General features: G+C 38.5%; 1 protein-coding gene across 1 annotated transcript in view; it reads left to right on the top strand.

Annotated features, from left to right (window-relative positions):
- Positions 1-595: 595 nt before the first annotated feature.
- NDUFV2 (NADH:ubiquinone oxidoreductase core subunit V2) overlaps positions 596-15,073 on the top strand; it is a 44,389-nt gene continuing 29,911 nt past the window's right edge. The window contains exon 1 of the mRNA XM_045850141.1: positions 596-748. Coding sequence (XP_045706097.1) covers positions 695-748 — 54 coding nt within the window. The 5' untranslated portion in view covers positions 596-694. The remainder of the gene's footprint in view (positions 749-15,073) is intronic.

Here is a 15,073-nt window from a genome sequence, read left to right as displayed (position 1 = left end):
TTTTTTTTAATTGTGGAAAATTTCTAACATGTACGAAGGTACTGAGAACAGTAAGGAGAACTACTGCACGGCCTCCAACAGTCAACCACTCTTAGCCAATACCGTTTCATTTATAACGCCCACTCTCCATTACTCTGAAGCAGACTCTAGATATATTATTTCACCCCTAAATAAGTCGGTACACATCCTTAAAGCAAAAGAATGGGAACCAAGGCAATTGGAGGTCGGTGGAAACCTTCCGTATCTTCAATTCTGCAATCCGTAAAATATAATTTATAGGGGGTTGAAACGGAATATTTCTTAAAGTAACCACAATAAAAAAGGAAGTGATTAAATCCTTATAAGGCTCTCCACAAGGGAATCTCACCCCATAAATCCAGGTCCGTGTTTCAATCCCCAAGAGCCCAGGATGCCGCTCAAGACCGCTTCCTTTCAAGGATGAGACACCATTGAAGCCGGCAACACAAGACCTTTTTGGGCCCCAGTTGGGCCTCGCCCCTCCCCTCTCCCCGGGAAATGCCCACCCCCTGGGCCCCAGCGTCCTTCGCGAACCCTCGCGCGCCCCCGCTGCCTCTGCGTAGGCTGCGGCTTCTGACGCGTCCGGCCTGGCTCAGGGCCGCGCACGTCGTGCGTCCTAGGCGCTCTGGGGATCCTTGACTGGCGCCGCCGGGAAATACCAACAGTTTTTCCCACCATGTTCTTCTCTGCCGCACTCCGGGCCCGGGCGGCTGGCCTCACCGCCCAGTGGGTAAGGAGGCTCAGAAGGAGCCCCGGCGCTGCCTCCGCCCTTCTCCCTCTCTCCTTGTCTCCTTTTATTGTGAGCGCACGAAAGCCCCGGGCTTTGGACAGGCCTCCAGACAGCGGCAAGGACATTGCGGCCTTTGCCCTCTCCCGAGAGAGGTTGCTGCAGCTCCACCGCAAGCTAGGACCTCTGAGGGAGGGTCGGTAAATTTAACTGCGGAGGGTGCGTGGCCTCCTGTATAGGGCTGGGGAGATTACGCCTAACTTTGTCACGGAGATGAGGAAGAAGGGGCATCTTGCTGTTCTTCTGTTTTATCCAGTTTCACTCCAGTGCCTGGATCGGCCAGATCTGTTTCCTTTGGCCCTGCTCCCGAAGGAGGCAGCTTGCATGTCAACCCCCTTGACCTTGTTGTTGACAGATTGCAGCATTCTGGAGAGAACTCTGGAATTGTAGGCTCTGGCTTGATTATTTTAGGAGCGTTTCCTTAGGCCAAGGAAAGGGTGACCGCAATGTTTCATTTACTGCATTTGTGCCTTGAATATCAGAAAAGTTCGGTAAATAATCGTAACGAACGAACTACGTAAGAGAACAGCACCACAAGTACTGCACAGCAGGATTTTAGAGTTTGAATGGTTTTTTTGAGATCCAAGTACATCTCATATTAAGGCAAGGAAATTGAATCTCAGGTTGAAACACTCAAGTTGACTTAAAAATGCAGATTACAGACATGACGAGTATAACGGCATTTACTGGAAAGAAAGAAGCCTTTTTGTCCTTGGAGTAAAATAGAAAGGTTGAGTCAGTTCTCAGGAGAAAGGGATATAGATAGTTCATAGTAGTAGAGAATAAGTTCAGGGCTTCAGAATTACACCTGAGTTTGGATGGTGACTTAACCGCCTTTTCTATCTTTTCGACTTTGACTGTTATTTTTCTCACTTAGTTTCCTCAGTTGTAAAATGGGAACATTTCCATTTTGCACAGGTTACTCTTCTAATAAACGTTTGAGGTTCTACTGTGGGTCATGTACAAGGTATCCATATAACAGTGTGGATAGTAACTATAGGTAACATTTAGAGACTAAGTGCTAAGCATTGTGTTAAATATTTAAATTCTAAATCTTGTTGATGAGGTTGGTATTGTTATTTCTTATATTACATAATCAGATTTAGACATTCCCTGTTCTTGTGGAGTTAATAGTCTCGTATAAAAGGAACTTTAGATTAAGGTCAATATACAGTGTAAAAGCAGTGTTAGTGGTATGAATAAGGTCATCCAATTTGGTCTGAAGGTGGTGTGAGATTTTTCATGCAGGCAATAGTAACAGATTGGGGAATGGGGTCAGATGGATGGGGAGAGGGTATTCTAGGTGGAAAAAATAACATAAGAAAAGACTTGATAGTTGGCAAGGAAAAGGTTCTTGCTATGAAAAGCCACAAGCAGTGTTGCTGGACTCGGTTGTTACAGGTAAAGAGTTCCAAGATGAAATGAGAGAGGTGCGCTGGGCCCAGATCTTGAAACTGTTGCATGCCATACTAAAAATTTGACTTTACCTTAGAGGCGGTGAAGAGTCAGTGAGAGGTTTTAGAGGAGCAGAGGGACATGGTCAGTTTTCTGTATTGTGTAGATCACTGGATGGAACTGAAGGAAGATTAGTTTGATGGGAGCCAGAGGCAGGAAGACTAAATAGATTAGAGGCTCTTGCAGAGCCACAGGTGAGGGCATATGAGGATCAGGCCTTGTTTACTAGTAGAAAGGGTAAAATTAGAGTATAAATAGATTTTAGTTTCTTCTGTTTTTGAGGAAGGAGGTTAAAGGGTATAAATTGAAAAGTAATGTTAACAGTGAAAAAGAACAATAACCTCAGTTAGTAGAAGAACATTTTTATCAAGTTTCTGCAACTTTCTCTCTTTTTTTTTAACAATCATTACCTGGTATATAATATATACCCAATAAGTATTTGTTGAGTTGATGAATATGTTTAATTTTTTTACTTTCAATTTTATTGAGAAATAATTGACATCACTATAGAATTTTAAGGTATACAGCATGATGGTGTGATTTACAAGCTTTTACACAAATAATATATTGTAGGAAAAACATAACATTAAGAACAACAAATAAAATAAACTCAAAAAATGAAAATCACCCATTGTCTCATCAATTTGGAAATTACCAACATGTTTAACATTTTGAAGTGCAATTAACAGACCTCACAAAATTTTTAAAAATCAGATGATATTTTTTCACTGTTTTGTAGCCTTTTTTTCCCCATAGTACATTTCGATCAGCTTTCCTCATCAGTAAACATTTCTATACTGTCATTTTTAATGCTGCTGCACAGCATTCCATTATATGTTCTGTAACTTACATAATTAGACCCTTCCTCTACTTTTACAAATAGTGGGGTGTCAGATGACCTAGGAAAACACAGGAAAAGTGAATAAAGAGGTCCCTAATAAAATTGCTTTCCTAAAGGAGAAAACTTTAAAGAAACCATTTACATTTTCAAAGAAATTGCTTATTGTCTTACAATTTTTGCTTTATTAGCTAGCTGTTATTTTCTTCAGCCACAGGCTTTTGAGCTCATCGTAGCTTAAAAATTATCAAGAACTTAGTACTGTATCTAGAAGTGTTTGGAAAAAACTAATTGTGTGACCTTGAGCATATTTCTTAATCTCTTTGACCCTCATTTTTCTTTCTGTAAAGTGCTGTAATACCTTATTGAGTGATTGTCAAGAATTACCTAAAAGTTATGAATTATGGATCAGTAGTCAGAAGAGACTTTCTTCTTTCCTTTAGTAACTGCCATTGACTTTATAATGTTGGCATCACTGTGCAGCTACCTCCTCTCTTCTAAGCCACTACTTAGTTTAGCAGGGATGAGAGGGTTGTGGTGGCATTTTCAAGGATTGTGTTTTCAGTTTTAGAATTTTTATGTTTCATTTTTATAGTTTCTCTTTATCATTTCAGTCATTGATGATTTTTTCTTTAAGATAGGACCTTAAGTCATATCTTAATATGACCTTAAGTGTGGTTGTAGCAGCTTTGAAATTGTTTGGTAATCTCTGTTGATTGTCCTTTTTCTTGGAAATGGGTTGTTTTTGTTTATTTTGTTTTGTATGTTGAGTAATTTTGGGTTATATCCTGGATGTTGTGAATGGTATGTTTTAGAAGTTTTAGATTTTGTTAGTTCTTCCAAGGAGTTGTAGGCAGTTAACATAACTGAACTCAAACTGCTACCCAACTCCCTTGTGGGAAGCAACTGAAATATTGGTTCAGTTCTTTTAGCAGAACTGCTTGGAGTTTGCCTCATGTGCATGCATGGTTTGGGGTCATCCACAGAATTTGGGGCTTCTACTCTCTTGCTCTTCCTTTTCTGGGATTTCCCACTTTCCCATGTGTGCAGTTGTCCCAAACTCACCTGTGGTTCTTCAAGCCATTAAGGTTGCAGGTTTTCTGTTAGGGTTTTAGTTGCCCAGCACCCGATTGACTGGGGCCTGCCTTCAGGCTAAAAGATGTAAGGGAAGAAAACCTCCAAAATACTTCTTTGGCTTCTTCTAAGTATAGGCACCCCTCCTGTGCCTGCGTGCATTTGGTTTTTCTCTAATGCCTTCAGAAAGCTTTTTGTTCTTTTATTTATTAAAATATTTTTTCCAGATTTTAAAATAACATAAGTGATTTAGATGGATAGTATCTACTCCATCAGCTATACTAGAAGTTGAAACTTCTGTGGTAGCATTGTTTTTTCTAAATTCCAAGTTTTGAATGAAACATTCAAATGTTTAAATGTTTCTCTCATTCCATTAGAGATTTTTAAACCTGATTTTGCAATGCCCCAGGGTATCTACATTTTGCCTTAAAGACTCTAACGGACTTCTCAAAATTAAAAAAAAAAAAGGCAGTTGTATTAGTTTTCTTTTATTGCTGTAACAAATTACAAGTTTGGTGACATAAAACAAATTTACTGTTTTATGATTCTGTAGGTTAAAAGTCTGCTATAGGTCCAACTGGTCTAAAATTCAGGTGTTGACAAAGCTATATTTCTGGAGGCTGTAGGGGAGAATCTGTTTCTTGGCTTTTCCAGCTTCTAGAAGCTGTCTGTATTTGTTGGATCACGGCCTCCTTCTTTTCAAAGCCACCAAGGGCGTCAGGCTCCCACAGCACTTCACATCACATCACATCACATCACATCACATCAATCACATCACTCTGACCTTGCTTCCACCATTTGTCACATATCCTTCTCTGACTTTGTTCCCTCTTCCAGATTTTAAGGGTCCTGAGACTACCTTAGGCTGTGATAATCCAGAATAATCTTCCTATTTTAAGGTCAACTGATTAGCAATCTTAATTCCATCTGCAAACATACTTCTCTTTTGCTGTATATATTAACATATTCACAGCTTCCCAGAATTAGGACATGGGTATCTTTGGGGCATCATTATTCTGCCTGCTACAGCCTTAAGCAGTTTAGGGGAAAGAGAAAATGGATAAATTTTTAAGTCTGTTCAGTGAGTTTTGGTAGGCCATTATTGGCACACTACAAATTCAAATCTTTATATTGGAGGTGTGAAGTCAGTCTCCATTTCAAAGATATAAACAGTGGAACTTACCTCCTCTTTGGGCACTATTTAGTACCAGACCAGTACATTGTGTAATAAACTATAGGTTCATTGACCATGTCAGTCTGCTTTTCCATTGCGAAACCTTGACTTACCATTTTTGGAATTGGGTCAGGAAGCATGTTATAAATCAGTGGTAGGAAACTTCTTTCATTCAATAAACATTGAGGACCATGTTTGTATACACTTTTTGCTTTGCCTTACGGAGGGAAAGGGAAAGTGGCTTTATGTGTGGGATACTTTGCTAGATGTTATCCCATTTTCGGGTGAGACATCTAAAGATAACCCAGGCAAATATGCCCAGAATTACATAGTATGAGCCTAAATTGGGTTTGTTTGCAAGTCCTGTTTTTTAAAACTTTTTAACCTACCTTTCTGAAATTGCTCCAGTTTACTGAGGGAGATTGGTATGTGTGGTGAAGATTTAAATTGAATAGGTGCTATAAAGTGATTTCACTTTGCTTAGGGAAAAGAGATGGTGGTTCAGGGGCTTTAGAGGGGTAAGAGGAGGAGGTTAACGTTGGTCATGATGGATGAGGGAGGTATATGGTGACCTAGTGTAGGAGGTATAGGAAGCTCTTATGTAAAAGGACAGTGACATTAAAGAGCATGGCAGTATGGACAAGGAATGACCTATTGTGGAAGATGAGGCTGGACAAAGTCACAAAGGCCTTGTATCTCATACCACAGAGTTTAGATTTTATTCTGTAGTCAATGAATGATTTTAAGTAGGTGAGTAGCATAATTAAATTGATGCCCACCACTGCTACCAAAAATCTCTGGAAATGTGGCGAAAGGTGAGATTGGAAGGCAGGAGACCATTTAGAAGGTTATGGCAGTAATACAGGAGAGAAATGAAAGTGTTTGAACTTGGGATAATCTCAAGAAACATGAAGTAGTAGAAAAAACAGAATTTAAAAATTGTTTAGTTAGAATGGGTAAGACTTGGTGACTGACTAAATTGAGAGAGCGTAAGTGAGAGAGAGAAGGGGACCCTGGGATGTTTTTCATGATCATGGTTTAGGCCACTGGTCTGTAATGACTATCTAATATTGAATTACCATGGGGTTGAAAGAAATATATTGTTACATCTTTTTTTAAGCGAGTTGAGGCATAATTTAAAAAAAAATTGTCATGAATAGCAAATCGACATAAAGATAGGAAACAAAATAAATCATCACATACCATTTCTCTGCATAGAAAAAAAGAGTTTTAATAGGTGTCCTTGGGAATCAATATAGTAGGCAAACTTACATGATAATTTCAGAGGTAAAATGGTATAGAACCTACCTGTTTGTAGATGACAAATTTATGAATTCTTTCTGTAGAGAAGCAGTCATTTGCGATTAAACTGTGGAATTACGTATCTAAGGTGGCTAATAAATTTATCAGGGCATTAAAAATATGTGTCTTGGGAGAAATTTTGGAAAATTTTTTTGTAAGTTAAGGTTCTGAACCATGATTTGCAACCCAGAAAAGTGATCTAGTCTTTACTAACATCAATTTAATGTGCTGTTACAGTAAAATAAAGATATTAAAATATTTATGATAGAAATAGTAGTCAGTAGTAGAACATGATTTTATCCTTTTCTAGTTAAATTGTTTTATTCATGTTCCTGGAATGTCTCTTTATTCCAAAGTGAAACTGAATTCAAATGGATCATTAAGTAGCATAAAGATGTTAATTCAAACTTAATATCATTTCTTTTTTGTCTTTTTTCCTATTCTTTTTATTTTTTAAAAATATATTTTATTGATTATGCTGTTACAGTTCCAATATTTTCCCCTTTGCGCCACTCCACCTCATACCCCCATTCCCTCCAGCATTCCTCCCATTAGTTCATGTCCATGAGTTATGCATATAAGTTCTTTGGCTACTCCATTTCCTATACTTCTTAACATCCCCGTCTATTTTGTATTTACCAATTTGTACTTATTAATCCTTGCACCGTTTCCCCCATTCTCTCCCTTCCTCCTCCCAACTGATAACCAGCCAAATGATCTCCATATCTATGATTCTGTTCCAGTTCTGCTAGTTTGCTTAGTTTGTTTTTTAGATTCAGTTGTTGATAGTTGTGAATTTATTGCCATTTTAATGTTCATTGTTCTGATAATAGTCTTTTTATTATGCAATTCCCTTTAACATTTCGTATATTAAAGGTTTGGTGATGGTGAACTCCTTTAGTTTTACCTTGTCTGGAAGAACTTTATCTGCCCTTCCATTCTAAATGATAGCTTTGCTGGGTAGAGTAATGTAGGTATTAGGTCCTTGCTTTTCATCACTTTGAATACTTCTTGCCAGTCCCTCCTAGCCTGCAGTCTTTTGAGGAATCAACTGATAGTCTTATGGGAACTGCTTTGTGGGTAACTATTTGCTTTTCTCTTGTTTCTTTTAAGATTCTCTCTTCATCTTTAATCTTTGGCATTTTAATTATGATGTGTCTTGGTGTGGTCTTCTTGTGTCTGTCTGGTTTGTGCTTCCTGGACTTGTATTTCTATTTCCTTCACCAAATTAGGGAAGCTTTCTTCCATTATTTTTTCAATAAGGTTTCAATTTCTTGCTTTTCCCTTTCTCCTTATGGCACCCCTACGAGTCAGATGTTGGTATGTTTAAAGATGTCCCAGAGGTTCCTTAGCCTATCTTTGTTTTTTTTTAATTCTTTTTTCTTCTTGTTGTTCTGATTGAATACTACTTTCTTCCTTATGTTTCAACTTATTGATTTGATTCTCAGCTTTATTCCCTCCACTGTCCACTATTGGTTCCCTGTAGACAGACAGATCCTTCCTTCCTTCCTTCCTTCCTTCCTTCCTTCCTTCCTTCCTTCCTTCCTTCCTTCCTTCCCTCCTTCCCTCCCTCCCTCCCTCCCTCCCTCCCTCCTTCCTTCCTTTCCCTTTCTTTCTTTTTCTTTCTTTTCTAGATTTCTCCCCATATGACCCTAGTGCTCTTCCAGCTGTTGCCCTGGTTCTGAATATCATAGAAGGTCTGAGTCTGCCAAAGTCCTAAGTCCGTTGTGGACCCTTTAGTAGGAGTCTCCTGAGAATCCCACAATTTCTTCTGCCACCCTAATCCCTGCTGGTTTTTATAGCCAGAACGTATGGGGATTTATCTTTTTGGTGCAGGAACCCTGGGCTGGGTGGTCTCATCTGGGGCTGGGATCCCTCATTCCCAAGGTATCCTTCCCAATTTTTATCTACCACACAGGGATGTGGGACTGCTATTTCTCTGTCTCTGTGCCTCTCCACATCTCCATGCCTCTGTCTCTCACCTCTCCATGCCTCTGCCTTTCACCTCTCCACCCCTTCTACTCGTCTAGATGAATGTGGCTTCTTTAAATCCTTGGTTTTGAAGCTCCATACAACTCAATTTTTTGACAGTTCTGGGTGATAATTTGTTTTGTAGTCTAGTTGTAATTTTTGCTGAGGTGCATTTACATATGCCTCCATCTTGACTGGAAGTGTAATATCTTATTTCTTTATTGAAAATGTCTCGACTTCCGGCAAGATGGAGGAATAGGTGGACGCACCGTACCTCCTCGCACAACCAAGATTAGAACAACAATAAAATACGGTCAGCATAACACCCAGAACCGACAGGGGATTCATCTGAATGGAAGTCGGACAGCCAAGAAGTTGAAGTAGACCCGTACATCCAGACTGGTAGGAGACAACGAGCCAAGTGGGCGTGGGGCTGGCGCGGGTCGGCAGCGCACGGAGGTCGGGGGAAATTTGGCGCGGAATCGGCGTGACAGCCATCCGGGGCGCAGGAACGCAGCGGTGGACCCTGAGTACGCAAGCTGCGGCTGCCGGACCCAGTGGGGCAGCGATTGTGGACCAGGGCAGAGCTTGCAGCCCAGGAGCCCGGGGAAAGGTCTGGGCCCAGGAGAACTGAACTGCGGCCATTGATTCCCCCTTGCCCCCACATATAACGTCACAATCTAGCGACTGGGGCGCCCAGCCCCGGTTAACACCTAAGGCTCCGCCCCCCACCGTAACAAGAGCGACCAGACCGAGGAGAGAGACAGGGAAAGACATAAGACATGTGTGCAACAGAGCAGATCAGTCCCCCCAGGACTCATCCTTTTGAGTGACCAAGAAATAGCCAATCTATCAGATGCACAGTTCAAAACGCTGGTGATTAGAAAGCTCACGGAATTGGTTGATTTTGGGCGCAATTTAGATGAAAGGATGCAGGTTACCATAAAAGAGATGCAGGAAGATACGCGGAGGAGAGCCAATAGAGAAAGGAAGGAATCTGAGTCTCAAAACAATACAGTGGACCAGAAGGAAGATAGAATCAACCAAGCAGGAAAGCATGATGAAATAAGAATTCAAAAAATCGAGGAGAGCCTTGGGAGCATCCAGGACACCTTTAAACGTTCCAACATTCGAATTATAGGGGGTACCAGAAGGGGAGGAGCAACAAGTGGAAAAGTTATTTGAACAAATAATAAAGGAGAACTTCCCCAATCTGGCAAAGGAAACAGTCTTCCAAGAAATCCAAGAAGCTCAGAGAGCCCCCAAAGAAGTTGGACCCAAGGAGGAACACACCAAGGCACATCATAATTACATTAGCCAAGGTAAAAAGCGAAGGAGAGAATCCTAGAAGCAGCAAGATATAAGGGGACAGTCACCTACAAAGGAGTTCCCATCAGACTGTCAGCTGATTTCTCCAAAGAGACCTTACAGGCAAGAAGGGGCTGGAAAGAAATATTCCAAGTCATGAAAGACAAGGACCTACATCCCAGATTGCTCTATCCAGCAAAGCTCTCATTTAGAATGGAAGGGAAGATAAAGTGCTTTTCAGATAAGGTCAAATTAAAGGAGTTCATCATCACCAAGCCCTTATTTTATGAAATGCTAAAGGGACTTATCTAAGAAAAGAAGATAAAGAAAAGACATGTATAGTAAAAGGACAGCAAACTCACAATTATTAACAACCACACCTAAAGCAAAACCAAAAGAAACTAAGTAAACAACTAGAACAGGAACAGAACCACAGAAATGGAGGGCACATGGAGGGCTAGCAACAGGGGGGATGGGAGGAGGGGAGGGGGGAAAGGTATAGAGAATAAGTAGCATAGAATGTAGGTTGAAAATAGATAGGGGGAGGGCAAGAATAGTACGGGAAAGGTAGAAGCTAAAGAACTCATAAGAATGGCACATGGAAGTGAACTAAGGGGGGAAACGTGGGTGGGAGAGGGGGTACAGGGTGGAGGGGAGGGGAGGGGGGAAATGGGACAAATGTAATAGCATAATCAATAAATTAAAATAAAAATTAAAATTAAAAAACAAAACAAAACAAAACAAAAAAAAAGAAAAAGAAAATGTCTGACACGGTTATTATAATGGATATAAAGTAGATGAAGTTCCTAAAAATAATCCAAAACAGGAAACTTTGAAATAGTCATGTGCTAACTTGTTAAAAATGAGGGCTAATATTTTATCAGTTTACTCTCATTCTGATTGCTTCTTTTGTTGTACAGTGGCACAAATAACACCCCTTTTTACTATAAAATCTTATTATAAAATCATAAGCATGTAATTCTGTAACAAAAATATCACAGTCAAGCACAACATATGACATTTTAGATGAAATGTTCAAATTAAAACTATAAATTATTACACCCATATTATTACCCTGCCAGCCACACTCAAGCAGGCATTACTTCTGCTGGGCTCTGTATAAGCAAATTATTTGAGCCCTTTTTTTGTTATTTTGAAGAAGTCAACTTCAGTCATTGAAATTCAGTTGCTGAAATGCTAAGCAGTGTATATATATTTAGATTTTCTATAGGAACAGAAGAGTGGCATTTTCTGTATATTAAAAAAATAAAAAACAATAAATAGCTTGATTTATATATAGCATATACATGCATCCTTCTCTGTCTAAATAGGAACATAGTAAACCAAAGGAGGAAGGGTTTTTCATTTCTAATCTGTTTGCCTATATAAGTATGTTTGGTTTTCTTAATTAAACCCATTGTTTTCCTAGACCTGTCCTTCTAAAGCAGTGATTTTTAACCTTTTTCTTCTTGTGGCACACATAAACTAATTACCAGAATAGTGTAGCACACCAAAAAATACATTTTTTGCTGATCTGACAAAAAATAGTTATAAATTTTATTGATTTACAAAAAAATAGTAATTATCTACCATTTTTGCTCCAAAGTGACTTTTTTAAAGAAAGATTTTATTTTTAGACAGGAGGAGGGAGGGAGAAAGAGAGGGAGAGAAACATCAGTGTGTGGTTGCCTCTTGCACACCCCCAACCTTCAACCCAGGCATGTGCCCTGACCTGAAATCGAACTGGCGATTTCTTTATTTCACAGGCTGGCCTTCAATCCACTGAACCACACCAGCCAGCGCCAAAGTGACTTTTTAGAAAATCAAGTGCCTATGGTTGTAATAAAGGATTTCTGGTACCAAGAATTAACCAATCAGATGCAACCTTATTCAACATGACCAATAAGATGCAGCTCTGTTATGTGACCTATATATTTATGGCTTAAGACAGGGCATTCATACTGAGTGGCTATTGTTGTGTTGACTGCTGTTATTTCTTTAAAAATATGACAATCTGAGGGAAAAGAGCTCAAGTGTCCCTGACTAAATAAATAGGTATTACATGTTTTAAAAATTCTTACAGCACACCAGTTGAAAATTGTTGTTTTAAAGCTCTGACAACATCAAATTACATTCAAGGGGCTAATAATAAGGTCATGGCTTTTTTTGTTAGTACTACTAAGATCTAAGATGAGTTCTGGCACTAATTAGTGATGTGACCTTTATGAGTGTTCATAATCTGTTTGAATTTCTATCTTCTGGATATAATTTCATGAAAGTTATAAGGATAAATAGTGTATATAAAGTTTAGTGCCTGACACATAGTACTTCTAATAGTTAATAATAGCTAACATGTAATTATAGCTAATATAGTACATACTACCTGCAAGGTAGCATCACTAAGCACTTTACATGGATTCTCTCTTTTAATCCTCACAATAGTCCTATGAAGTATGTACTATTATTATTCCAATTTCACAAATGAGGAAAGTGGCTCTGGAGCCACTTTTTAACCACTGTGCTGAATTGTCTTTATTTATGGAATCTTAGATAAGTGATGGAAACCAATTTCTGAGGTATTAGAATGTGAAAATGTAGTTCTTAGAAACAGTGAGATTGACAGTTCTATTTGGTATTGGTCCTTTTCAACATCACATACACCATCAACAGGAAAGTATTTTAAAGATTAGTTTGGTGACGTTAGAATGATTTGGATTGGCGAAGGGTTAGCTAGAAAACTGTTAGAGTAATGCACAGACCTGAAATAATGTCCGAAATAGAGTGGTGATGGTAAGAGAGGAAGAGAACCAAGGATTTTTATTTTAAAAATTGAAATGTGATACACATACATGGCAAATTATTCAAACAGTATGCAAGGATATATATTATAGTAAATATAAAATATATGTTATATATTAGGAGTAAAGAATAAGATAAAGGTAAATTTATTAATGTATGTTGCATATATTCTGAGTAGATGTCCCTCCCACTCTAGATCCTTGGTCCCCCTCTCCTGGGATAGCTACGGTTTTCTTTTATAATATTTCTATATTCATATTATTTATTCCTTTATTCTTTATATACTATTCTTTATATTATAATTATTTTCTATATTTTGAAAAATCAGCACAACATGGAGACTGGGGTGTTTGTAGATTTGACCTTCTTGTCAAGAACTGTCAAGGCTCTGAGATTTTACTCTACTTGCAAGCAGACAAGTTAATGTGCCTCAGTTTTGTGGTTGTTGGCTGAGACTCTTGGGTCAGAGACACAGGACTTTATTATTCAGAGGCAGCATGAGCTTCATGTTCATGTTGGTTCCCCTTTACCTTCAAATCCCATGGGAGTGACATGGAGCAGCCCAGATGAATGTTATCCTTCCACTGAGGAGTCCAACCACAGCTGTAACCTTTGCCCCAGAGGGAGACATTCTCTACAAAAACCCTTGAAATGATAGTCTGAAACAAAAAACTGTTAGTGTTTAGTGTCCCTGGTCAGAAGATATGCGGAGACCTGAGACCTGTGGAAAATGGTCTTATCAACATTACTGCTTTCTCCTTTCCCACTTTAAGTAAAAAAGAAATTTGTATGTTAATCTCAGTGGGGAGGAAGGAGATGGTATTTTTCAACTATTTAAAATATACTTTCGTGAGAAAAATCAGCAGTCTTATGTGGGTATAAATAACAAAAAATAATGTGCATTGCTCTCTCTCTTTTGAGAGGGTAAGAGGGAAAGAGCCTTGTCTGAGTGGTAGAAGGAAAAAAAATAATGTGCAAATGCAAGAAACTCAGTAATTTGTTCTTTTTGTGCCTGTTGAGAATGACTCTTTGTTAGACTATATTAAGAAAGCCTGATTTTTTTGGGGGGGGGTTGCTTTACAAACAGATGTAATTTATTCTTTTTTAAGTTTTATTTATTTTTTTATTGTTATTCTATTTCAGTTGTCCCAGTTTTTCCCCCATTGCCCTCCTGCACCAATCCCACGGTCACTCCCCACACTATTGTCCATTTCCATGGGTTGTTCATACATGTTCTTTGACTAGTCCCTCTCCCCTTTTTTCACCATTACCCCCTTCCCCATCCCCTCTGGCCTCTGTCAGTCTGTTCCATGTTTCCATGTCTCTGGTTCTATTTTGCTCTTTAGTTTATTTTGCTCATTAGATTTATAAGTGAGATTATATAGCATTTGTCTTCACTGACTGGCTTATTTCACTACTTGACCTAATAAGTGAATTTGGCAAAGTAATGGGATATAAAGTCACTATTCAGAAATTGATGGCATTTTTGTACACCAACAATGAACTATCAGAAAGAGAAACTAGGAAAAAAATCCCGTTTACTATAGCAACAAGAAAAAGAAAGTACTTAGGAATAAATTTAACCAAGGAGGTGAAAGACCTGTACTTGGAAAACTATAGAACACTGAAGAAAGAAATGGAGGAAGATACAAATAAATGGAAGCATATACTTTGTCCATGGATTGGAAGAATTAGCCTCTTTAAAATGTCTGTACCAATGGCATATTTCACTGATCTAGAACAAAGTGTGATTTTTAAATTGTTTTAATTCTTAAAAATGCAGTTGTTTAAATCTTCCACTTCTAAGTTCTTAAATATTTTATCCACATGTCAGCTAAGAAGATAGGGTAATGGTTTAACAGATTGTATAGTACTTTAAGAGAAACTTCATTATTTGAACCTCAAAACACTCCAATAAGTAAATATCCCAGTTTTACAGGTATAGAAATTGAGGCTTAAAAAATTGTGACTTGTGCAAGGTTATATGTTAGTGCCATAGTGATGGGCTATATACAGATCTTCAAAAAAATTAACCTGAAACTTTCATGTTTTTTTTTTTCCGATAACATGCTTTTTCATAACTGTTCGCAAACAATAGTCGTCTGTCTTCAATAGTTTGGACTTTAAAACACTTTTTGCGGGGTAGAAGTGTCTGTGTATGTAAGGTCATGTGCATGTACTAAATTACAGGTCAGCCAGAGTGTGCCTCAGTAAATTTTCCAATATGTAACTACATAGGCCTAAAGACCAATTTTCAAGCCTCTTTTTTTTAAAATTTTAAATAAAAGTATGTGACAGAATAGTAAGGAAAGGATCAAATATTTAAGCTGTTTTGAGATTGGTTGTA

The sequence above is a fragment of the Phyllostomus hastatus genome, unplaced genomic scaffold (genome assembly GCF_019186645.2).
Source record: "Phyllostomus hastatus isolate PE091 unplaced genomic scaffold, TTU_PhHast_1.1 phas_contig_80, whole genome shotgun sequence".
In the NCBI taxonomy this organism is placed as follows: domain Eukaryota; kingdom Metazoa; phylum Chordata; class Mammalia; order Chiroptera; family Phyllostomidae; genus Phyllostomus; species Phyllostomus hastatus.
This window is presented reverse-complemented; position numbering and strand designations above follow the sequence as displayed.